Raw genomic sequence first — 27,424 nt, forward strand, 5'->3', positions numbered from 1 at the left:
GGAACTGATGCTCTAATTGACGATGAAATAAGAATTTGACATATGACATATATCAGGCGTGGGAACCAAAAATCAAACAGGATGTTTCTGTTCCGAAATCCTGGCTATATATTAGAACAGACAATGAAACTGAGGATGAGTATACTCGAGGGAAAAGAGGCAAGTACATTGTATTATCAGTATTATAGTGTAATGTATACTGCAGATTGAAACAATGTTATTTGCATCCTTGAGAGATGCATCACTTTTTTTGCAGACATGTTCACTTCTGGAGAAAATCAAGAGTGCTGTGAAACTGAAGATGACTTATGCAAATACTTCATTACTTCTGGATGTGTTAGCTCCTGAGGTAAATATATTTTCCACAATACAATGGATGTCAATATCACAGGCATATTTTTTGTCATTATTCACATTAGTTTTTGATAAGATTATGGTTAAGCACGTCAGCTTTTCAGCTCAGAAACAACGTATACTTTGCTGGTGGTCTTCCACAGGTACTCATTTTCTTTTCATATGCGTTTCTCAGGTTATGATCAAAATGTTTGCCTGTGATTGTAAAGTGCTGGTTATACACAATGAGTCCATTTGCAGAGAGGCACACTCTGACCACCAGGACTGTAAACCTGCCCAGACCACACATCTGCGCCTCCCTGAGCCTGTGCATTAAGTAGGGCCTGCCCATGGATGGCGCCACATCGACTTTTTATTTTCAGGATGTATAAAGTTGGAATTAATTAGGCTACACTACAATACCCTATTCTTAAAGTTTGCATGTATTAAGGTTATTCACATCCTGGCACATGCAATCTCATAGACTCCGTTGTAAATGATGCAGAGTAATTAATTAGACTAATCCATGATTTAAATGTAACATAGGCGGCGATATGATCTGATATTAAAGGTAAGCTTTCCAATGAATCCTAAAGTGTGCTACCCTGTATGATCCCCACTTTTTTGTGGAGGGAATCCAATACTTGCAGGTTTAATTGAAAAAGTGTGCAGTGACATTCCTAAACCGAGTTTTAATGTCTACCAAGGCTAAAACGAAAGTCGAAGCAATAAACATATAAATTACCAAACAAGGACAACAATATCTGTTAAGTTTAGCCGATCCTTTAATTATTGATTTAAAATACACAATAGAAGGCAAATAGTACATTTGGAAATATAATGCAGAATTTTGGATTGTAAGGAGGACAACATGTCTTAAAGTATTGTAAATAGCTTTCAGTCACAAACAGTTAGTACACAAACAAAGCAAATAAATAAATAAATAATAAAAAACAAATCCAGTAATCGGAAAAGCCCATCAGAAATTAAGAATTTTTATCCCAGATCTTTGGACATTTTTGGAAGTGTCCTCACGGCCTGATTGGTTGAGGCGCCGATGACGTCACAGAGGAGCTGGACGCCTGCTTCGGGCGAGTTGCTTTTCGCCCTCCTGGACGCGGGGGTCTACAGCATCCCACTGCCGCAGCGGCTTCATTCAGGACCTGCTCCTATCTGCTCATTTTGGTAGTGTCTCCTTTGCTCCCGGTGAATATCCAAGGTTTGTGAGGATTTGTGGGCTTGAATGGGTCTCGCATCGAGCCGCTGGAGACGTTGCATCCTGTACCTGCGCACTTTGATACTTTGATTTTGTTCAAGTACTGGAGACGGGATTCATGAACCTGCAGCGGACAGCAGCATCTGCATAAACAAGGTAGGACTCCGTCATCCTCAGGATCATAGTCACCTGTTACCTCCAGATGTCATGCTTTTTATTACACGTGTTTTGTGCTACTGTTTTATTACTACTGTTGTTATTGTTGTTTATACCAAATAGACTTTAATAAATATATGTAAAGTACCAAGTGCTGCTGTTCACTTCTGACGAACACATTTCTAATGATTAGATTAGAGTATAAAGTGCAAAGTATTACATCTCGTCATCAACTGGTACGAATTCAGCATTTTATGTTCTTATGTTATTTTTTGGTTCTTCGGTTTCACGCAAAATATAACACGCTTTTACAAGATGAATATCTTCAGTTCCACAATTAAAATTAAAATAAAATTTGGATATGGATATACCATGCAGATAGACTGGCAGGAAATTTTCTAACTAAAACAAATATAATCGTCTTCTTCTTCACACAAATAACAACAGCAACACCAATTATATGACATTTAATTAAATAATAATTAAATAATTAAATAATCATTTGAATGTAGTACTCCCTTTGCCATTGCACTAAATTCATTCAATGCTTTTTATCTTTGACATCTCTGATGCTTATGTCTTAAGCTTTTTGTTTGTTTATATGTTATATACATTTGAACAGTTTAATATAAATTATTCAATCTGAGCTGTGGTATGCCTGAGAGATAAAAATAAAAATACTGAAGGCTAATAAGTTTAAAGAAAAACAACATTGTTACAAATATGTCTTCTTTCTTTCTGTTGCGCTTTCTTCCTTTTATTTCTCCCAATTTGTATGGTTAGTGTCATATCAAGGTTTTGTTTTGAACAAAGCAGGTTATTGTTTTAGTTAAAAAAAAAGTTATATATATATACAGTTTGTATCCCTACATTATAATCTGAAACGGATATGTGTGAAAACAAAGTTCTTATTGAATAAACCCAAAAAAATAGAAGAAAGTACAACATTAATTAAAATGAGCCAAAACTATAAATGCCACAGGCATCAACTATTTTAGTAAAATACATGTAGCCAGACTGACCACGGGCAGGCCTGTTTGTGTATAAGCATGCATCTCAGCCTGAAGTGACGGTCATTGAAACAGTGCAATGTTCATGTGACAGACTCACAAAGGGTCTATTACTCATGGCTGGCTTGTATCAGTGCCAAATAACTTAAAAAAAGAAGAAAAGAAAGAAAGAAAGAAAGAAAGAAAGAAAGAAAGAAAGAAAGAAAGAAAGAATGAGCTGTGTTTAATGTGGAGACTCAAAACAGGTTTAACATTTCAGAAACGTACAGATTAAGGTCACTTTTAGACAACAGGGCAAACAAGGGAAATGCAAATGCAGGAAAAAATCTTTTCTTCTCCTTCTGGAAAATGATAGCAGATAGCTTTTGATGCTGGTCTGATTTAGGATAATCTTAATGGAAACCATCAGGGATGCTTGCTCACCAGTTGTGGTTCTAACCTCTCTTGTTGAACAATTAGAGAAATAAAATCAATCATTTTTTTGTTCTTAGTTTTGTAAACCTTCCTGGACATATATTTAAAAGTATGTTTATCAGTCTTTTAGTATAGTATGCATGTCTATCTGTGTATGACATTTGTGAATTGTTTCCATAAATGGAGAAATCCTTCACTAAAATGAAATAAACAAATATATTTGTTTATATCAGGGGATCCCAAAGTGCGGCCAGGGGGCCAGATGTGGCCCTCAAGGATGTTTGGTATGGCCCCCAAAAGCCAACCTTCAACCACCCCTTTTCTGAACCTTTACTATATTTTCACAGTTTCTGAACATTTTCTATTACAAATTACACATGTAATTTGGGGAAAATAATAAAACAACAATTACAGTTCATAAATGTTCCCTAACAGAAATGTATATGAAATAAAAAAAGTATGATTTAGGACATATGTTGTTTGTTGGTGAATTTTCTATTCCTATGCAACTTCTGGAAATTGGCCCTCCATCACCAGACATTGGGAACCCCTGGTTTACATCATAGCCTACAAGCCAAACTGCACAATAGACTTGGCACTCAAATTAATTCAATCATGCAAAACGCATTTTTATATATATTGTTTGTATTTAAAAATTAAAACATAAGTTTTAAACAAAGTTTTAGTTTTAGATTAGTCTTTAGATTTTTAAGCAATAAACAAACCATCTTTAGCTGCTTGCAGTGAAACATTGGTGAAATTATGGAAAAACTAGTGAAACTGTGGAATTCATACATTTTCTGGATGTCTCTATGCATAGTTGCTAATGTCAGCAAAACAATGGGAGAGACACAACACAGGTTAAAAATAATGACAGGCCGACACAAGGTTGGCTGCTGAGGGTGAAATATTTGGGTGTTTTATGGTAGCTGAGATCCCTTCCCTTCACCCTGCTTCTGTACATGATTGCCCTGATTTATTCCTGTTTGTTTTTGGGAGTGGCAGCCATACAGCTGTGGTCAATAGATGTAGCATTATTCCTTTTGATAATTAAAGGGTTAGCAAAGGACAAGGTTTAGAAATGAGTCTGTGTGATAAAAATAAAAAAGAGGCTTGCTACAGATGGCTTTATTTAAATGCATATAAACATTTCTGAACATACACATTTATATATAATAATTTCTTTTTGTAGTTAACGCTGCCAACTTCAGCTTACTGGCAACAGAATATTGACAGGAATAGACATGTTGCTGTACAAGAATCCTTCTGTCACAATCCCGTGTTTAAAAAGGGCTACTGTATTGTGTTTATGCAATGCTACTGAGAAGGAATGGCACATTTTAATGTGCCTTGCTGTCCATATCAGTCCTTTCACATGTATACAGTGCAATAGTGCTGATTTAATGACTCATCCAATGACTACCATTGCAAAAGTAATCAGTACATAGTGGAATGCCTGAAGAAACATTCAAAAACAGGTGCTTTTCTTTTCATGCATGTTTTTTTACTAAATAAACATGACAAGATGAACTGTTCATAGGTGAATAAATTATGAACCAAAGGAGTAAAGACACAATGTTAAACAACATATATCGTTAAAAGTAAGCAGGCAGTAAGTAAATATAGAGTGCTGGGTCATTACGTTTACTGTGGCTGCAGAGACAGTGTTGTTTGATGATCACTGCTTGGCCTCTGTTGCATTTCCCCTAAATGTTGAACTCCTTTAGAGCATTCATTGTTTCAGTAAGCATTTGCAGTCTGTCCATATTTCCCTTTAGATGGTTTTCAAGGACTTTGAGCAGGCTGGTTTTATTCAAGTTAAATATGGACTGTCTGGGATGACCACTTCAACATTTTCAACATTATGATCCAAGAACCACACTGCGTTGGCAGTTGGACAGGGTGTCCCATAACAGTAAGACTGGGGCATTCGCTGAAGGATTAGTGTATGGAGAATGGACAGAAGTTTCTCCACATGTTGATTTGCATGTCTTCATGTGAGTGATCTAGATCTCTTTCAAAAAAATTGCCCAGACACCCCAAAGTGTGGTTAAAAGCAGAAGTAAAAGCATGATGGTTTAGATTGTAACAGTGAGATGGTTGGGGTCTCTGATAGTAACTAGCAGACAGTTCTAGAGAGAGAAGTAAGATAGCTGAAGGGGTGTCCTTCAAGAGTAGCTCTCTTAGGCATGGGTTATGAGTTCATGATGCTAATATAGGCTGACCAGGGAACTTTTCAACCTCTGGAGAGTTGCTTTAGGCTGCACGTGTATCGGGACTGCCATGTGTGGACTTGTTTTGCACAGAGGTTCAGAGAACGAACCTCAGCACTAATTGGGAACCCTCACAGTGGGTCTTGAAAAGAGAAGCCAGAGATCACTGGAGAGTGAAATACTGACTCATCCCCATGTGGGTGGTCCCTCCGGGGCGAGAGCGAAGCCTGCTGTGGGTGATGAAGGAAGGCCTGTCAATGCTGCAGGACCAGGTCACCGGACAGATGGAAGAGGACAGCAGCCTGATCCCCTGGAAAATCAAACAGTGAATTTACTGGCTCACACTTTCTCACGAGCCCGTTTGGTGGTCCTGTCGCATTCTGTGTTTGGAAGTTTAACAACCTGAGCAAAATCCAATTTTCTGCTGCAAGGAAGCCTTTTGTTTTGTAGTCTTAATTTCTACTACACTACTCCATACCCAGGATCCAAGGATCTCAGTGGTTGACTATCCTTAGTTTTCACTGGGATCCATGCCTACAACCTGCTCTTTGTTTTTCTCAATTTTCTCTTTGATTTCTTTTTGTAAAAGCCCTTTTCTCAATTGAAGTGCTATCAAGCTATTATCTCTCTATCCGTGCTCCCAAAGCATTATAATTGTGTATAATCCTTAGCCAACTCAGATGGCAGACACTCAACCTTTTGTTAGCTTTCCAAAAAACACAAAATCTGGCAAATGCCACTCTGTAATATTATCTCTATTGTTATATAGTTTTTTGGAGGTTCTGTTATCACTGTAGTCCTACATTTTGTTTTTGTTTTTACTTTTATAAAAGACCTTTAAATGAAGATGAATTTGCAATAATACCCCCGTGAGGATGACACTTTGAAATATCTCTTACGCTAATGATACATCGCTTCATGAATGTCCAATCTCACATGTTAAATTAAACACTGGGGTGAAGGTTTACAAAGCTAAAATCCCTAATTAAAGCCATTAAGATGTCATCTGTCATGGCTAAACAGGCAATTATATTTTGTAACCCAATTCCTGCCCTTCCTCAGCTTGGATAATCCTACTCAATAGCCAAAATGTTCACTATGGCATAAAAGCATTTGTTTTTGAATTCCAAAATGGAGAGGAATTTGACAGACTACATAATTCAGATTTGGGGGAATTTTTGCATATATCTGGGGTAAATTAAAGATTTTGGCAAGGTGTTTAAAAAGTCCTTTTAGCCCAGGTTAGCTTAAGTCTATGACCCATCCACACAATGCAATTTACAAACTTGTAACCTATCATAAGTAGTAAAAAGTTGCTTCTGACAATAAATTAAAATGTGATGGGATACAGGTTTATACATGCGATTTGTTAATATTAAGGTTGATATTTTCATTTGGTATATCCCTTAGAATTACTGAGAATTGAAATCCCATTTCTCATTATTTGCTTATTACTATGTTGATAATCAACACATGCCTACAAAGATACATAATTTGTATCTTGAAAAGCAGTGAGATGAACAGATATGAATAGGAAATGGTGCTTTTACTCGAACCTTGGGAATTTGATATGTCATTTCTCACATTTAAGATCTATATAAATATACATTGTGCTTCTTAAAACATATGTAAAGCCTTAGGAGGTACCTTTTAACATGGTTATAAAGCAGTTTCTAGACAAAGACACAATATTTATTAAATACAATTATCGTTGGTATATGTGCCAATTAAATGAAAAGGATGTAAAGATGGATGATTTGCACCATTATTATTATTATTATTATTATTATTATTATTATTTATTTTGTAGCAGACACCCATGTCCAGGGCGACTTACAAAATATTAGAGCAATGAGTAAACCATAAACACATCTGTAGTAAGTTACAAAAATATACTGTATGTATGGAACAGATCTCACTGTACAGAAATCAGTCATCATTATATAGACACCCAAGTATGGAAAGAACAGCTGTTGGTACTGAAATCATGCGTAACAAGGATGAAATAAGAATGGGCTTCAAATTTCCTTAGGCAAGCCAGGGACATACCCATTATTTAGACAAGATCAGTGAGATTACAACTCATTCCTGTCATTGAACCTGAATCAAGGTGTTTGTAGGATATCTTTGTACATTTGAGGGGTTGCTTCATTTTGTAGTGCTGTTTTATTTATATCAGTCAAAAACAATAAAATAACAGTCTCACCATCCACGTTGCTTGTGTTGTAAATGTCCTACAACACTGAAATGCTCTCCTTTTGTTACATGTGAGGGGGAAATGGCATCACGTTACATAGTTATGTATATATATCCATAGTTTATGGTCTTTACACAAGGTTGCTTGACTCTGGCTTCATGTTTACATAATTATTGTGGGCCCCCAAAGGTTTTAGTACTTCATGTTGAGCGCAGGCCTCCCGTCTCGACACATGCTGGTTAGGGAAGGTGTGAAGAAGCCGCCTGGCAGTCACAGTGTTACAGGCGCTGCTGCGGGCCCTCTGATTTCAAAGTCAATGTTTTCCTGGGCAGAGAACAGCAGAGCGATCCTGGTGAAGAACAGCTTTTCCAAGCATAGGTAACCCAAATAAGGAGTGTTGGACATGAAACTGCACATAGTAAACTGCAGTTAAACATCTATTCCTAACTTTGCTGTAAATAAAAGCAGAAAACAAAAGTAAATTGATTCTTAACTGTAAGAGCTTGCTAACAATTGTGGAACACACACCTTCCCCCAAACTGCTGAAGCCATAATTATTATACCAATGTAATGCTTGAGCAGGCTAAATCTTAAGACACAAACACATAGTGAGTATGATAAAGGGTCTTCAGTTATCCTTATGTTTGCTTAGACAGTTTTTGATTGTAAGTGACACTGTTAATATAGAAATCAGTTATGCTATGCTTAAAAACAAAGTCTATACTGGCATGCTGACCATTGGGTAAAGTAATATGCATGCATACAACAAAGCAAGCAAACACACAAACCAATGTGCTTATACCAGCATAAATACTTTAGATTAATTTAATGATCTGACAAGTAGACAGCATGTGGTACGAAATTGAAGCCCTTGGAGTCCGTTACTGTAACTTCTTCAAGTGTTTGGAGACACATCAGAGGCAGTGTCATCCAGTCTCTTGCGATGCCTGTAAACACACCCAGAGCACATTGCCTGTGGTATCAAAGGACTTTTAGCAGCGGCCTAATCCGCCCTACAGGCAGGCTCCTTGTATTTGTCTTGCAGGGGGACAGCGGCCCTCTTGTCTACACACGGAACAGTTGTTGCAAATTTGTTGTGCAGCTGTGACCCGTTAGTCCAAGGAAATGTGAGCCTTAAATCTGTCTCTCCACCCCCACCAACTCCACACAGATATTGTAAATAACAGCCCCTCTGGGTCAAGTCTACCTGGCAGTGCTCTGGCAGCAGGAGCAATGATTGTTTCATATTTAGGCACAGGATATGGAAAATTGTGCAAAATGTGTGTGTGATCCATAACGGTGTGCTCACATCCCAGCACATAAAGAGAAGAAGGTTTACCTTGGGATGCACTTTGGAGTTTCTTAAAATTAAGTATCATTTTTGCAAAAATTATTTATTTTGTGCCTTTTTGGTTTTTTGGTGAACCAACTGTTCAGATGTTTGGCAATGATATGGAGGTAAAAAATAGAATGCCTTATTGTTTTATGAATGTTAAATAGAAAAGTAAAATAAATAAATACTTGTGTGAGTGAATGAATTAATCTCCCCAGGAGTTAACTATGATCAGCTCAAGGTAAATGTGAAATATGCATTGCTGATACCAGGATTGCACGGTAAAGGTTTTTGTGACAAAAGGGCAAAAATATACATTTGTTGACGACTGAGATTGATTAAAGTGGTGGGAACAGCATGGTTCCAGGATAATGAGGCATCGGGTGGGAAAAGGTGCTTTTCAGCCGGGCCGTTGAATGGTTGCATCACAGTTCAGGATGTGATGGGACTACCAATTTCAGGGGGAGTATTGTTTAGTGTTATCAGTGAGAGAATAGGGATTTATTTAACTGCAGCACATGAGGTCTCAAAATTGAAATTAGGAAGTGAGCTTTTCATTTCCAAGACAAAACATGGTGAGGGCCGTGATGACATCAGGACCCGGCCCGGCCTCGTACAATATGGCCATTGTTGGCGAAGGTTTTGATTCCTACACTCTGCACAGTCAATCATGGCAGGGTGGGGGTGGGTAGGGACTGCTACAGATGTTAACTTTGGAAAGTAATCTTGTGTCCCGGCCTCTACATTTCATATTTTAAAACACTCACAGACACAATGTTTTATTATTTTATTATTCTTTGTTTTTCCCTTTCCTCTATACTTTCTGATTGATTTTCAAAGTGTATATGTTATTTGGCATATTGGTGTATCATGCTGGATTAATTTAAGTACATGAATTACTGTCTTCCTGCAGGGCTGTTTAAAATCTTTCAGGAGCTTGTAAATTGTAATGGCCATGAAACATACCTAGTGAGAAATATATATTTTAAATGTTTTAACAAAGTAACATAACTTTTCTTTGTTTAGGGTTTTCAGCTATTTGGAAATGTGTTTGTTTTCCTTTTTGTCTTATTATCCTCTTCAAAATAGCAATGAATACCCAGGCCAGAGGTGGTGGTTTGCAAATGCTGTTTAATAAAACTGAACACATCAAGGCAGACCTTTAAATAAGTTTAAAACAACAATCTTAGATGTGTTTTACATTTTTTGTGTTGGAGACATTATTGCAGGAGGTTTGTTTAATTATATTATTATAATGAACAGAAGACAATACCCTCTTTTACTCTCTGTGGGGGTAAAATATAGTGAAACACATTCCTAGAGATTGCTCCAGTTGGCAATGCAGTTTTTGATGCAAGCTGGAGTGTCTGTTCTTGATTCATATAACTGTTTCCATCACCCGTTATCAGTGCAATCTTATCAGATTCCTGTTTAGACAGAATGATTGTTCTTTGAATGGTTGAGGTGTCTTGTTATGAATTGCATTGAATTGCACAAGACACGTGCATTTGTTAATCATTAATGGCAGCGGGATATAAAGACCTACTGCCACTCACTGACAATATGCCTCATACCTTGCCTCTTAAATCTGCCTGTGGATTGGCACAGGTACATTTCTCACTGTCAGTTTTCAAATAATAAGAGTACTAGAGCATTCATTTACAACACTCATTGTTTTTCTGAGATTTTGTGGGCCTATTTAATGTTTTGGATAAACGATGCCCTTGATTCATAAAGACCATATTGTGCTCAGTCAGTGCCCACATTAGATGAATTTGCCCACCTCCTTCAAATTATATTTTTTCATATTTAATTTCCTGTAATAAATAACCATACTTCAATAACAGCTGAAGGTACATGTTCTCTGTATAAGCTGTGTTAATACAGTTTTTATGCCTCAATACCTACTTTGAGGTAATCTATTATAAATAGTTTTAGAGGAAGCATAATAACTTCTTACATTTACAATGTACTACAGTTCATGGTTGGCAATTCAATATTGCCTTCTTGTAGGTGCAAGTGTGCAGCCAGGCTGGGGATTTTATAATAGCACTTTGTTCTTGTGTTGAAATTTATCAGGATTAAAACTTATATAAGCAAACATTGTATGTCATGTTCCTACTTTCTCAAGAAGCTAGTAACAGCAGCATAGTTTATTGGTGTTCAAAACAACCCGTTTTCATAATTCCTGTTTCTCCCTTTAGCTACTGTGTGCTGAGGAATTCAAAAAAAGGATCCACAAAATTATTTAAATATTTTGTTAAGGAAAAACACATACTGTGGTTGCATGGAGTTCCTGTTCTGGTTAAGCAGTCATCTGGTCCTTTGCACTTTATCTTAAATATGATGCCTGTGGATAATTATGCAGCTGCTTTTTATGGTTGAAACAGCAAATATTAGCTGAATCACAAGGGACTGTGGTAAAAAACAAGTGAATCCTACTGTACCACAGCTGTGAAATATATTGATGACACTTCATAAAGATTGACCAAAATGTACTCCACAAAAATCATTGTTGGGCATTCAACAACAGCAACAAAAAGAACACACACACTAATGTAAAAATAGCAGGCTCTTGATTTTGATGCCGGATACAAAAAAGATTCTTATGAAATTGTGGCTGGAGGGTTCTGGGGAAAAATGTTTATTGTTCTGCAAAGAAAAACTCAATTGAACATAGTCTGATACTTTAATCTTCTAAGATAGCTAATTTGTTAGTGGTCATAGTTAAAGAGTCTCGGAAAAGTGGCTACAAGACCTTCAACTTCAACTAAATGAATTGCTTTAAAACATTTTTTAGCTAGTGATTTCACTAAATGTACACTTTGCTGTGTTCCTGCCATGTGTTTGGTGGAGCCTGACCAAAATGGCAAATGCTTCTTAAGGAAGGAACAAAAATAAACATCAACAGTTATGATGTAAATGTATATATATATAAAAAAACATGTTTAGAAATAGTTATACTTCTGAAAATCCAGACATGATCGGCATGCTTGGTTGTGGTAAAATGTGTGTTAATGAGAAGATGGAAATATATCCTTTAATTATATTTATAACAGAAGTTAATTTTAATCCAATACACATTGTGTATTTTATTTTAAAAAGTAGAAGGAAAATAATGGATACTCAAATGTTTTTTGTCTAGAGACTTGTGTTAATTGGCAATAACTCTGTGCCTTCAGAAAACTGCATTGTATTGTATTATTTTATTAGAAAATAGGGGACCAAACAGATATTTTCTCAAATGTATTTTTCTAATTGTATAGAAATATAAAGACATGCTTGTGCATTAGATAAGATTCATGGATTTACTTGCACTTTTTGATGTCTCAGATGGTTTAATTTATCCATGTGGTAAATCCATCTTAAGCAGTAATCGAAAACAGAATTTCACATAGACTCCTGCTGATCAGTTCAAACAAAGCTTTGAAGAATTCCAGCTTTGTATTGAAGTAGTCTTATTATTAGATTTTCCTATAGATCAATGTATGGAACTAATGAGTTGTGCAGCAATTTCCTCCCCACTAAAACACATTGAATTGTGCTGTTGCTGTAGTTGAAAAATGCAAAAAACTATTTTGTTCAATGAGATCAGCTGTATACATTTCTCTATCAGTTTTCTGTTTGATATCATATTTTTACAACAAGTTGTCACAGAGCACCTTCACAAACTCAAGACAAAACAAAGACAGTTGCAATACAGTCACAATGACCATAAAGGTCAATATAGCTATCAGTCTCTGGAGAGAAAAACTAATAACTTCCCATGACAAAAATACATCTCTGGGGGTCCAAGGCCCAATGGTTTGCCTCCCCTCCAGGTAGCTAGTTAATGTTGAGAAGAGTCATGAGAGCGGAGTGAGTGTGTCAGGTTAAAGCTGTCTTTAAAGGACAGGTTGGGTCAGTTAGCCATCAGGGAGGAGTTAATCATCTTTTGGGTCAATGTCATAATCCAGCTAATGTAGGCAAATGTTGTCCAGGATCCAGCATCTCATGTCTGTTGGGGTATGTGCTCTGGACAGTTAGGAGGACTCCAGTGTCTAGGTCTTATATGTGGTCTTCTTCTAGGTCCATTTTCATCTCTTGGGATCCATTCGATATCTTCCTTTGCCAACCATTAATCTGGTCTTCTTGCAATGTGTCCAGCAAATTGCCATTTTAACATTGTCAGTCTTTTAGTGATGTCAAATATTTTGGTTTGTTCTTGCATCCATTCATTTATTTTCCAAACATATTTTGTTATTCCAAGCATATGTCTTTTCATGCTTCTTTGTGTTGTCTGCAGTTTCTGTAACATTTTTGTATTTAGTAACCAGGTTTCAGAGCCACTTATGTACAGTACAGTACACACATTTGTTTTTTTCCTTCTCACATGGCAACCTAAAGCAGTAAAAATTTAAAAGGTTAGACAAATTTAAGAGGTGTGTTTTCAGGCTGGATTTAAAGTATGAGACAGTCCTGTCCATGGGATGGGCAGTGTGTTCCATAGTGTAGGGTACCCTGTAGCTAAATCCTTTCCTGTTACCTTTTTGTTTCGATTTCAGGGATTATAAGGTAGCAGTACAGATCTAAATTGTCCTCTGTGGAAAAATGAAAACACGCACATTGTCTGGCTTGATCACTGGTGGTTGTTTGACATCAGGAAGACGTCTTGCACGCTGGCATGATGTTGAAACACACAAGACTCCCTGATTCTGTTGATATCCTGCCTTTGTGGGAGTTGAAAAAAGAGGCAGCCTAGTGCGGAGAAGCTGAACTGAGGCGAGACACCTCCCCTCTGCCTGGGTTCGATAGCTCTTCTGGAGGGCCATCTGTAAGTGCTTGAGCACACATAATCAGCACCGATGTTTACACAGACCTCCAAGTGACTGACACTGGCAGTCTGGGGGCTCTGAGAGTATTCTGTTGGGACCATATCCTTCATCTCTTTGTCAGAGGGTCTGGCCTTGCCTCCATATTTAGGAATAATTTCATAGATTATGTAGCCTACCAGCATCTGGTTTACTATTTGCACTGCAGAGACCGTGTTGACTCGGTTTGAAGCTTCACCGTGGCGTGATTGGGGCTGCCAGGTAGCTGCATAATACAGTACCAAGGGTCTGTTTACTACTTGGTGACAGCGCCATTTTTGATGAGAAAAAACAACCTCAACGTGAGCATTTTTATATCAGATCTTCACATGTAATGTTTTTAATACATTTTCAATGCTTCTTGTTGCAGGTTTAACACCTGAAAAGATGGTCCCTTTTATACACCATCGTGGGTCGCTCTTAATTGCATTAACATGCTACTTAATGGAGGCAACATCATCACTGAACCTTGAAGATCCAAATGTTTGCAGCCACTGGGAAAGGTAAGCACTCATAAGACATAACATACTCTGGCATGTTTGATTAGGGACCCTGCTGCTTAAATAAAAGCGTTTTATTTTCAGGCTGTGGTTCGATATAAGTTAGTGGTTAAACATTTGGATGCAACCAATGAACCACACAGAGATGGGTGGTGGGGATTTGTACCTATGCACATATCTTACACTATATTTACAGTTTGAAAATTTCCTGTAAGATCATTTGTTTTATCAGTCAAGCAGTTCCTGAAACAAACATAATATAAAATAGAACGGAATAGGACAAGGCAGGGTTTGCTGAAGGCACAATATTCTGCTTGAGGCTGACACATTAAAGAAGCACACAATTCGTTTTTTTTTTTTTGGAACAGTAAATGAAAAGGAAGGGACACATGTTTAAATTCAAATTTAACAGCTGAATTTGAAGAATGACTGTGCCACATGTTGAGTTCTGCATCTGCTGAAAAATCCTCGCCCTGTTATTTTGTTCCTCGACACGGTCAGATGGAGCAGAATTGCCAAAGGGGAACAAGTGTGCTTTTTTCCCTGCAAGGTCTGTGGCACTCTTGAGGAAATCTGTTGCCTAACTGAGTGTGGATTAGTGGGCTAACGTGTATCATTGCTGTGCCTGGTGTGCGGAGAAAACAACAGCTATGTTATTAAATCCTAAAGGGCCTGACATTTTTACAACAGAGAATTGCAGTCAACTGTATGTAATCTTTAGTTTTCTCTAGGTTAGTGGTAATCAAATTCACTGAATGGCCACTTTATTAGGTACACGTTTGCTTTCCATGAAAGAGGCTAACAGGCTGACATGACTTGTGCAGAGTAACAGAGAGGCTCTACAGTCACCCAAATAACAGCTGACATGGTGCCAAGAGGCGTATCGGAACCCACAACTTGTTGTACCTTGTCACAGTAAGTAGAGTCCACTCATGTCAGCGAAAGACAAGAAACTACGTTTACAGTGAGCTAAGCAACACAAACACTGGACAATGGAGGATTTGAAAAACATCCTGCCGTGTCATGCTGATGAGAGGACCCGGATATGGTGAAACCTGCAGGAGTCCATGGATCCATCCTGCTGGCTGTCAAAAATGCAGGCTAGCGGTGGTGGCGTGATGGTGTGGGGTGTGTTTTTATGGCACACAGTGGGTCCCTTGATAGGAGTGGAGCAACGTTTGAATGCCACAGGATATCTGAACATCATTGCCCAGCAGGTACATCCCTCCATGGCAACAGTGTATCCATCTGTGAATGGGTTTTTTCAGCAGGATGATCCATGCACCAAGGCTAGGATTGTCCAGGAGTGGTTCCGGGCACCTGAAAGTGAAATCAGCTCACTGCTGTGGCCTCCCCATTCAGCAATCTCAATCCAATCCAGCATCTGTGGGATGAGATGGAACGAGTTATTCGGAGTAGAGGTGCACTACTGGACAATTTGCAACAACTATGGGAAGCAATGGAGTCAACATGGGCCAGCATCCCTCTCAACACCTTGTTGAGTCCATGCTCCGACAAATACAGGCTGTTCTGAGGGCAAAAGGGGGAGAAAATTGGTATTAGATTGGTGTACCTAATAAAGTGGCCAATCAGTGTATATCAGTGATAAATAAATATAGTTTAATGAGTAATATTTACTAAACTTAATTAATCACATAATAACGTGTGAATACTTTCAGCTACAACTTGTATATTAATACTATTCATTAATTTGTCAGACATAAATTGTGGCATTTTGAATGTTAACTTAATGAAAGGTGTTTCTGTATATTGTGAATACAACACTACAAATAACAAGGCAACTGATATGTTAAACATTGCCTGGTGCTAACAGTGCTTGGGGTTTGGTCAAAATCAAACAACATTTGACAATCTGTGCAGTACATGTGACAAAAGTAATCGCAAATAGTGTCATTAAGGCATAATTGTCATTTTCTGATACATAAATATTCCCATAGGTATTCACTCAAGTATTTTCAGTGACATTAAAGTTGTGGTGTCTTTTTTCATAAAACTCCCAATGTAACTAGTCTAAAATGTTAAAATGCCCCCTGGGACTCTTAATGACTAGTCTGGACATGGGTGAATGTCTGCAATTTCAAAAGGTGTTTGTCTCCACTGAATAAAAGCAGCTTTACAGACTGTGGTGGTAAATATTTTATTTTATTGATTTGATCCCATAAAGATTAGATTGTAGAATGTGATGCAAGTGGAAACTTATCATATCATATCATATCATATCATATCATATCATATCATAAAGCATATCAGGAATGATTAAGTTGTTATCAGATAATCTAAATCGAACCCTTGGAAAAAAAAAACTGTTTGAAAAAAGGACAACAGATTCCCATTAACAAAATAAGGAACGGCTGTGAAATCCATTAAAACAGCAGATTTAAAAGAACAAAGATAAAAGTAGGTTTTCCCAGATAGATTGTTTTCACACTGTCTGAGTTATGTGAGCAGCTGTTGCATTTTAACTCTCCATGAAAAAATAATACGAAACATTTTATTTTTACAGTTTGTTATTAAGGCTTTGCTCAGCTTAGTAAAATGTATAAAAGTCTTTCACATACCACACTCAATACAACCCTTCACCAGCAACTCAAGGATGCATCTATAAATCTTTAGTGTATATACGATATGTATGTCATCATTGTAACTGGTATGGATATATAGGGCATGTATATGATGGCAAACATACTTATTTAATAAATAATAAGTTCCTACTCCATGTTTGTATTACTTGTTTATCTTGAAAAGCTTAACAGATTCACAGTCCTGAATTGGGAAACCCACTCCACTGAATTATTCTGTCATTAAAAAGCAGTTGATCCTGTCAGGAACTGAAGAGTTGAAGAGCATTGGCTTAGATTCAGCATCCTGATAGTATTTGAAGAACCTGGGGAGCATCTCGTGTCTAAACATGAACAGCTGTTTTCACAGACTTTTGATGAGCACTAGTCTTCCAGTATCCCACCTGGAATAACATGGGGCAGTGCAAGTACTAATCTGGGTCTGTGAAACCAGGCTAACACTGAGAGAAATGGATTGTCATTAAGTATTATTAATAAGTCACTATGAAAGAAACTAATAAAAAAACAAATGCATTCAAACAGTATACAAAGCCTTGTCTATGATTCACTTGAAAAATATTTACAAAATACAAAATTCTTCACAAATTAAAATAAATCATCATACAAGAATGAATCCATGATATCAGAAAATATTTTAAAGTCAAACTCTGCATGTTTAGATTCACATGCATATGTTTTACTGTTCAGTTAAATTTTACAATTTCTATAAACTAAGGATGGTGTGGACTGATCTTGCCCAACACTCAACAGTTCAACATTGAAGAACATTCCACCAGAGCAATCAAAGCATTTGATATTCAATACCTTCTGGTGATCCTTAATGGCTTGGTGATTAAACCTCTAAATGGTCTTATCATTATATATTTATATGTATCATGATGAGTTATGAGACCACACACACTTAAATATAAATATGTTGAAGTAACTCAATATGCAATTTTCTCTACCCAGCTATTCTATTATTGTTCAAGAGTCCTACGCACACCCCTTTGATCAGATATACTATACGAGCTGCACGGACATCCTTAACTGGTTCAAATGTACAAGACACAGGTAAGAATTGGGAGAAAGTATCCGTCTGCACTGCTTTTAGTTGTAAAACATTCATATATATTTGTAGTTGGCTAGATCCAATTTGCAGAAGCATTTTTAATAACATTTTACTGAATCACTAACATACACAAATTCAGTTCAGATACATACAGTACATGATTGAGTTGAACAGTAATGTTTGCCACATCGAAATATAATAAAAATAATATCTAAACATTTCTGGAAGCAGTACAATAAATAATGTGTATAATAATTTTGACTTAGAGAAAAACAATTGGATGATGTAATTGTGATATTAAGCCAAATCACATACTTATTTTTTACATTTTGTTTAAAATGTTTGTCTTGCTTTTCTTTGAAAGAAAGCTTATTACCAAGCCAGATATATTCAGTCAGAACTAATTACTGGTTTTGCTAATTTCTCCTTTTCTCTTCTTCCAGGGTAAGCTACAGGACGGCCTACAGACGAGGGGAAAAGACAATGTACCGACGGAAATCACAGTGCTGTGCTGGTTTCTATGAAAGCAGAGAGATGTGCATCCGTAAGTACATCATACAGCACACAAGTAAAACCACACGTGCACACAGTCAGTTTTTTTAAGATAATCATGCCTAGAATATTGAAGAGTTGAAGAGATATCAGGCAAATTATTTAAAAACAGGCCTTTAAATGCCTTTAAAATACTCTACAAACTAACTGTAATACGATCAACACAGAAGGTGTGATCAGAAAGATTGTGCTCTCAGTGGTTCTGGGCTGTAATCATTTTCAAAATCAAGAAACAAACATGAATGCTCTTGCAGATTGCACATTAAATAAAAGCAGATGGATGCCCTTGTAGGTGATTATTTTCAAAGTATAAATTTAGAAGAGGAAATCAAAGTTTGAATAACATCACAAAGATAAAAATCCTCACGTTTGTAGCTCTTGTTTAAGGATGAAGGAAATTGTCTTGGGAGGCAGATGTTTACCACTACAGTTTGGTTTATTTTGGGTGCTGAGACATTTCTTTGTCGAACTGAACCTTTATAGAGGAAGCCCCTTCACAGCAGTCACCTGTGGCCCTGGGTTAAATGACCTGCTCAGCCTTTTGCTGTCACATAAGCCCTGCTGGACTTGGGAAGATCTTGCTGTAGAAAGATATTTAGATCAGCAGGATTTTGTTTCAGGCTTCTCTGACAGATATATAATGCTTAAACATACTTAGGTATTGCAGGCCAATCAATCAACTGCTTATATGCTAGTCAGTTGCTTTTATAAAGGCACATATCTAAAATCCTCCTTCTGTAGCTCATACAAGAGCTTCTTCCCTGCTTTTCATGTTTATTTGTTTCATATTTATACCCCAAAAGCTACACATTGCCTTTCTTTCTATATTAAATGTTTGCTTTGAAAGTAGACCCTCAGTGTTTAACTATCTGTATCTTGATGCCCAAGTTGAAGGAATTTACATCCGATTCAAATTAAATTGGCACATTAAAGTTATTAAACCATGCCAGGGTAAATGACCTAGCTGCAAGCCCATCAAGTCCAGCAAAATGATGAACAGTATTACTTGTGGAATTTGTAAAAAGTTAACTTCTTTCTCTTCTATTATTAACTGCACAAAAGGCAAGACCAAATGTTTTTTCGTGTTCTTTGGATGTAAGGAAACATTATTTGACCCTTAATGTCTTTAGATCTAAACATGTAAACACTGTTACATGAACTGTGGCTGGAGTTGATGTGCTATAAACCTCTCCTAACATCTTGCACATTAATCTTGGCCTCTCAGAACCTCCTTGAATTTGAAGCCTCCAGTTTTGAACAAGCTTTAGTTTTCAATCCAGCCTCCACACTATCAACCACAAAAGAAACACAGAGGATGCATGAGAACCCTGTGAAAACCACATCAGTTTTCTGAGAGCCTTTTTTGATAAATATGTGGAGTTTAGTGAGTAATGTGGGGTTTCATGCCAGTTACAAACAGATTTCCTTATGGAAAATTGAATTTCATGCTCAGTTTTAAAGACACAACTATGTATGAGGCTAAATTAGTGAGCATGATTGATCCAAATTAATTTAGAAGGATATACGCAATTGTGAACTTTTACTGCTAAATCCAGCTACCCTGAAGGTTAAGCATTAGCTTAGATACATTTTTTGATGCTACTTTTACATATGAAGAGTGAGGGAGAGGGAACCAGGACTTCACTGCCAATGACATTAGAATCACATGTTGACAGTCCCTCAGCTGGTTAAAGCCTCTACCAGGATCGCAGGTTGAATTCTGTTGTCTAGACAGGGGTGGTTTGAATCTGAATTGTGTCAGATACCCCGAGGTGCAAGATACTGCTGGAAAAGACACCAGTGAGATGCATTAGTCCTCCTCGTGATGCTATAGCTCTGTGGTTGGTGCTGTGGACTTGCAGAGTGAGTATACATGTTTCAGAGGATGCTTGTTATGTTCGCTGCTTGCTGAAAACACTCAACAAAATTCTGCTCAATTCAGCTCTAATAAAGATACACTGCTGCTCCCCTTGCATAGCGCAAGTTACCACATCCTAGCCAGCTTCTGAAGAATGTATTTTGTTGGAGAATGTGTGAAGCTGTAAATGTCACACAGAATGTATATCTATATAAATGAACACAGATGTTCAGACTAATAAGGCTGTCAGTCAGTGGGACAAAAGTGAAATCCCCCCCCCCCCCATGCAATGTGCAGTATTCTCTTGGAACAACAAAAAATGAATTGTTCAGTTCTGTAGAAGTATCTAAGATGGCAATGATCATTGGTTCAGATATCTAGATTTTTTAGATGCACTACTTGCTGTAAAAGGTCAGCTGGGATACCTCTGAGCTCTGTTCCCAATCAATCTCATTCAATTTAGACTGTAGCTCTTTTCTGCCTCCAGCCTGGTATTAATCACGAGTCAAAACCTCTGGTTGGATGAGCTACATTGATTATACTGTGCTCTCTTACTACGGAGTACAGCCAAACTATTCACAGGCACCATGTAAATCTCAGGCTAAACAATGTGACCATTAAAGTGTTAAATTGCATTGCAACATTTCTAGTTGGATAGCAATAATACACAGTAAAACAGATTTCCAGTCAATGAAAAATAAATATACAACTGAATATAAATATAGGTGAGGTAATAAGTGTTAAGATATTAAGTGAGATAATAAGATCATTATGTCTGCCTTCTTTTTTTAAGGAATAATTTTTAGCAAGTATACACTTTAAAAATGTGTAATGCATGAAAAAGAGGACACAAACAGATATTTAACTGAAAACTGTGTCCTACTAAGCGTATATGTTGGTTAATATAAAGTTGTGAGGAATATATGTTGACAAATTTATTGGAGCCAAAACAATTCAGATTCTGCATTTCACAACCCTGCTGCTCAATTGCCCATACTCAAGTAGTGATTAAAGAAAGAAGCCAGTTTATCTGGTGCAAGGAAGTTAATTCATAGTTTCTTCTAACCTGCGTAAAGTTTTTGACTTCATCCACCACTGGACCACGTGGTTTGCCTGTGTTAGTCAGGGTATCTGTGGCATGTTGGTATACCGGGCCCCTGGTGTAAATCCTGTTTTCTTTTTCAATCCTGACTCTAGAAGCTGCTATACTTGTGTGTGAAAGCATGTAATTTGACCTCACTTTCCCCTTGTTCTCTCTCTCCTCACCCCCCACCCCCACTTTTCCATGTTCCAGCTCACTGTACTGATAAATGTGTCCATGGCCGTTGTATTGCTCCCAACACCTGTCAGTGTGAGCCCGGCTGGGGTGGACCCAACTGCTCCAGTGGTAAGTCTTCACCTGCTGTTGTCTGTCTCACAGTGTGCCTACATTTCCATCCGTGCCACAGGGGCAGACTGTGGGATTAGCTAAAAGAGAGGGAAGCCACCACCGCAGTAAACACGTCTTGCTCCCCTCCCCCCGTGCTTCCAACGATGAAGTCTCCGTTGGCTTTATGAGAATTATGGGGACTTGGCAATGCGTTTGCAAGGTCTTTTCTCAAGTCTGGGGAATGTCTGTAGGCACTCATTTTTTTTAAGTGGCTCACACTTAAAAGCTGCCCTTCTTTTTTTTCACCAGCCACTCCAGATTGATCCAGCTCCTTAGCCTCTGTGCGTCGAACTACAGAGCAACATCAATATGGGCACGTTTGAGTCTTTACAATTAAATCAGCATTGCCCATCAAGGAGTGAATTGCCTATTTGGAATAATTGTCAAAGTACAGCAGTAAGAAAATTGCAAGTCACAATTAAGCACCTTGTCCGCTAGAATTTTTAACTGTGGGTTATTGGTATAAAGAAAACGTGAAAGCCCTTTGAAGAGACTAAAAAAATCAGGCCAGCTGGAAGCAGTCAAGTCTGGGCACTGTTGTCCCCTGCCGAGAATCTGACAAAATTGAGTTGTATAAGCATTGTTCTTGGATCATCAAATGGTTAAATGTGTTTTTATGGGTCATTTTACAAACACAGAAAAGTTTGTTTTACCTTTGAGATGTAGTTTTCCTAGTAGATAGTGGTGCACAGTTTCTGCATAAGCCCTCACTGGGAGTCTCATGTTACAAAGACGAATGAAAGCGTTATTGTTATGTCTGAAACTGTAAGATCTCTTGGGATTAACTAAGAGCCTGTGTTGTCTTAACAGGACAGAGTTGCCAGTTTGACCTGGTAAGATTTGTTCTGTGCTGGTCTTGTTGCTTTGCTTGGAATTAGAGAGGAATGCGATTTGTGTTCACATGCTTCTAAAGCTGAATATCAGACACTGCCTTTTGGAAGCAATCCAGCAACCTGGCATGCATAAATTAGGGAAGAAGGCACTTTGATTTAATTTCGAATTCATACCCCTCTTCTGGCTGTCTCGACGAAGGTACAGTATTGAAAGAAGTTAGGCAATTGCTAATGGCACAGTTTCTTTTTTGTTCTGTCTTTCAGCTGCGGTGAACTGTGTAACAGTATGTCATTCGCTTGATGTGTTTATCCATTTTTCATTACATGACAGTCACAGGTTGTTTTCAAAATGGTTGAGTATTTCAGTTCAACTGAAACATAAAAGCCAACATGGCATCTCTCCATCTGAAAGCTTTTGGAAGCTGTGGCTCTGAATAGAGCAGGAGGATTTATTTTCTTGACAAACAGGGAGCCCTACAAGTTTGTTGCAATAAAAACATCTATTTCAGCAATGTTTTTTCCTCAGTATAAAGAAGAAAATTATATTAATTTGTTCTGCTCTTAAGTTACTTTGAATTTTACTATTGAATCATCTTTTTCTTTCTTTACTTTGTGAGTGCTGTTGTAAACAGACATTGGTTCACCTGATAAATAGTTGAAGAAAAATGTAAATTAAATAATTTTATATCAAGTTCTACAGGCATGAGTCCCTATATTGGCTATAATAATCTGTAGTTTTGAGCTGGTAACTAGTTTAGCGAATGAGTGTATATATACAGGCCATGAAGAGTTTTGGGAAAGAAGGTTTCTGCTTTTTAAAGAGTTACAGAAAATAAAAAGTAAACGTTGACTCACTAGATTGTGGTAGTTTCTTTTGTTTCATGGTTTCTTTCTCCTCTCCATGAGGATATTTATATTACATTATAAGAGGTACAAAGTCTCATTCAACACAAGCCAGTAGAAGAAGAAAAAAACACTTTGAGCCTAAATGTCTGAGGTTGACATCCTAGTCCATTTTCTTGTGGCCTGTGCCCGAGAACTGTTCAAATCGTTCTTTATGGTAATAAATTAGTCTGTGAAACCAAAGCTTGGGTCCCTAAAGTAGCTCTCCAGGCTACACTGGTAACATGTTAATAGGTGTGGAGAAAATATTTAGACCAGAAGAAGCCTTCCTAAATGTGAAAACCCCAGCATCAGGCGTGTAATCGGCTTAAGCTCATTCAGCTGTCTCACGTCGTTCTTCCAGGTCTCAGTGTCATTAGTGTATTCTCACTTTTGGCGTCATCTCTTTTGAAATCAATTAAATAAACCAAAACTAACCTTAAAGGCAAAATGACGCTGTATCCTCCAAACAGATCGTCTTTGTAACTCGCAATTTCCCAGACACCACTGAACATTTCCTATGTTAGTGATTTGACAGGAACCTAGTTAGAGTGCGATGGACATGTAAGAATTTGATTGCTGAAATAAAGATGTATTGACAACACACCACACATAAGTCAATATGAGTTATTCACATGTAGCAGCCTAAGGCCGTTTCCTGTAGTGACTGACCTGGGGATCCTATCAGACACTGTCATTGCTACTGTGCTTGATTGCCTGGAAAGCTATAATACACCATGTAGCCAAACGAAAGACTCGGTGCAACAAAAATGGTGCAAGCTTTAGGAGGAGTGTAATGGGTTATGTTGGTTGTGCTGAAAAAGCAATGCCACACAATTTCTTTCCTCCTCCAACTAGTTGAAAAGGAGTCAGTTTTTAAGCAGAGTTGCTCGATAAACGTGTATATGTAATACCAAAATAAATTGTCTTTATGAAGTATTTATTTAATTGTTACAGATGTATAGTATATCCAGAACAAAGAACTTGTAGGTTTGCTATTTCATATCTTGTATCTTTGAAAAGATAAAATGCATCATGTAGTACTGTAACAGAAGCTACTTACTGTGCAGCTGGACACAGTGAGACCCAAAGCCTTGCAGTTCGTTTTGAGATTGGGACGTGTGCCCATTGGTTTCGGCTCAGGCCAGAGAAAAAGGCCTACTTTAGAGTGCTTGGTGCACAATTTGAATGTGAAATGCAATATGACTTTCTTTCCATCAAAAGCCTGAAAAGCCAGACCTATTGTTCCTCCCAGCACACGGGTCAAAGAACTCTGACAAAAAGATAGCTTATTGTGTGGTGTTAAAAAAAAGAAGATGAAAAATCTCTGGCCCACAGAAAAAGAGTGAACAAAAAAAAAAGAAATGTAAGAAAGCACCCCAGGGTATAGACCTCATGATTTAGAAAGCAAGCTAGTTTGTGGAAAGAGAACAAGATACTCAAATGGCAATTCACTGTCCTCAAAGAGGGGCCAAGATGGATGAATGGCTGAAATGGGTGAACCAGCACAGTACTATTTCTTCTTATGGGGCCGGGGTCTTGGATCATCATTCTAGCTTGTATATTTATTTGTTAATGACATGATGATTGTAACTCTTCAGGGTGCTAATATCACGCCCATCTAGAATTGCATCTTAAAGCAAGACTATACATTCAGGTCCATCCTTTTAAATCAACACCATGGCCAGCTGCTGAGGCTATCAATCTCTATATGAAATTGTGTCCCTTGGTCAGTAAGCAACCAAGGGTTACGTTCATGAAGTGAAAGTGTACGTGAACAAATTCGCAATTGACTGCAATATTTCTGACAAAGGTTCATATAAACTGTAAAATAAACAGAAAAAGGACTCATTCGTTGGCAGCATATTTATGTTAACCTGTATGTCCCCATAATGATGCAAGTCATACTTCATTCTTATCTTTAAAGAAGGTGGGATATTGGGAATTGCCGTTAACCCTATATGAATACAGCCCCAAGTCTGTAAATACTGACCTGAAAAACAATACTGCCCTGCAGTAGACCTCTTTAGTGTTGTGCCACTTCTTGTTTTGGGGATTTGAATTCACTTGGTTTAAAATTGCAATGGGTTGTGAACTAGTTAATGTCAGCCAAAATCGTATCTCAATATTCATCCAGGAGTCCGGAAGCATCCTGCTTTGAACTTCTGGTGCTGCGTTAGGCCGATCATGGGCAATGCATAGTGAATAAGAATTGGGAAGTACAATAGCATACAAACTCCTGGGGAAACTGCCTGGGCTTTAAATCTCTTTAATAATGTAGTCTTCTGTGCATCCCCCCGCTGTGCTGAGAGTATCAGAAACCACGGAGAAAGTCTTTCATCGGAAAGAAAGGGGAAATGAAGGAGGGAGGAGGGCAGGGGGAGAAATGTATTTGCATACAACATGCTCACTTTGTCTTACTGCTTCAGTAGTATTATGTCTATTACTTAACTCTTTCAGATCAAATTCAATCCATCTGCTGTTTCCTTTATTTATTTATTTTTGGACTTTTAAAGTGTTGCTTACACATTCTCTTTCCCTGCTCTTTTCTGTGATAGGACAATTCTGTCACTGGCACTGGGTAGCAAGCAAGAAATAAGGAACCCATCACAAGAGTCAGCAACCTGCATGAAAATGAGGCAATGCATTTTAGTAATTCTGTATATTGTCACCCAACCTTTAAATCTGTGATGCAACAAAGGTGCAATGATAATTAAGATAAGATGTTTCTTAATTCACTGGCAGTTAGATGAAATTGCAGATGCCTGGTGAGAATAATGCATGTGCTATTATTATACAAATTGTGGAGTTACTGTGGTGTAGTTTTAAATGGTCCCCAACACACTAAATATCCCTCTAAAATACTCTAACAGTGTCATATTTTAATGTGTTGTTGCTTAGTACAGCTCCAGTGAGGAAGGATGATATTAAATACATGGAGAAATATTACCTCCCTGGGTCTGGAGTAAGGGTCTGGCCAACTCTGTCAGAACAGCTGGCAGATAGAATTACTAGGGAACATGTTTTTGTGAAATAACTGACACTTTCATGTCAAGCCTTTTATGATCTTAAAACTAATAATATCAAGGATTTTTATTGGTTCACTGACTCAGCTGCCAACGTCTTTCTTTTTTTTGCTGTTGTCTATCAATTCCAGTGGAACAAGTTAACTTGGATACCTTACACTCACAAAAAATAAATTACGAAAATATCTGTCTGCCTGTCTATCTAGCTAACTATCTATCCATCGGTATAGAAACATATAAGAAGAAAAAATGTAGCCATTATATAGAAAAGAGGAGAGTATATGTTTTCTTTTTTATCAGCATACTTTGCTTCCTTTTTTCGGTTTGCCTACCATTTCTGGCTACCTTATGTTTACCATTGCTTTTTTAATTGCCTGTCCTGCACAAACCTCACAGAATTGCAATTGTAACATTTTTTAACACACAAATATATGCCGGATGCCAAATGGCAATCACAAAACCCACAGCATTGTTGTGTGTGGAATTATAAATTATAAACCAGAAAAACAGCATACATGGTGCATCTACTATAGCTTTTTTTGTGTGTTTGAATGCAATTCTAGACATTCACTTAAAAATGTCCATGATAGTTTTATTTTCTTGAATTTTATACTGCATTCTCTAGTTCCGTAGTTAAACCAAGCTGCCAGTCTGTAACCAGAGGACAGCAGTTACTTTAAAGGGTGTCCATTTTAGCAGATTAGCAGCTGCTATTCTCTGCTGGGCTTTGTCAGTCACTGTGCCAGCCAATAACGGACCCTCCATACTCTATGTTCTCCACCAGATGCATTAAGATCATCTACAGCCAAGTAAATCTGCATGACTGTGCTTCCTCAACTATGTACAGGCAGAAGTACCTGATAAATGAACTTAATTGCTTATTATATGTGGAATTTCAGGGAACATATGAAAAAAATTCTTCCCCATCTGACTTGTTCTCTTACTCATATAATTCCCCAGTGCTTTCAGGT

At 37.6% G+C, this 27,424-nt stretch overlaps 1 protein-coding gene across 1 annotated transcript in view; it reads left to right on the plus strand.

Moving 5' to 3' along the window:
- Positions 1–1,400: 1,400 nt before the first annotated feature.
- Positions 1,401–27,424, plus strand: part of megf10 (multiple EGF-like-domains 10) — a 60,007-nt gene continuing 33,983 nt past the window's right edge. Inside the window, exons 1-5 of the mRNA XM_066711357.1 lie at positions 1,401–1,705; positions 14,093–14,225; positions 17,774–17,875; positions 18,317–18,417; positions 21,578–21,670. Coding sequence (XP_066567454.1) covers positions 14,110–14,225; positions 17,774–17,875; positions 18,317–18,417; positions 21,578–21,670 — 412 coding nt within the window. The 5' untranslated portion in view covers positions 1,401–1,705; positions 14,093–14,109. The remainder of the gene's footprint in view (positions 1,706–14,092; positions 14,226–17,773; positions 17,876–18,316; positions 18,418–21,577; positions 21,671–27,424) is intronic.

This window comes from Amia ocellicauda, chromosome 8 (genome assembly GCF_036373705.1).
Source record: "Amia ocellicauda isolate fAmiCal2 chromosome 8, fAmiCal2.hap1, whole genome shotgun sequence".
NCBI classification, from domain to species: Eukaryota; Metazoa; Chordata; class Actinopteri; order Amiiformes; family Amiidae; genus Amia; species Amia ocellicauda.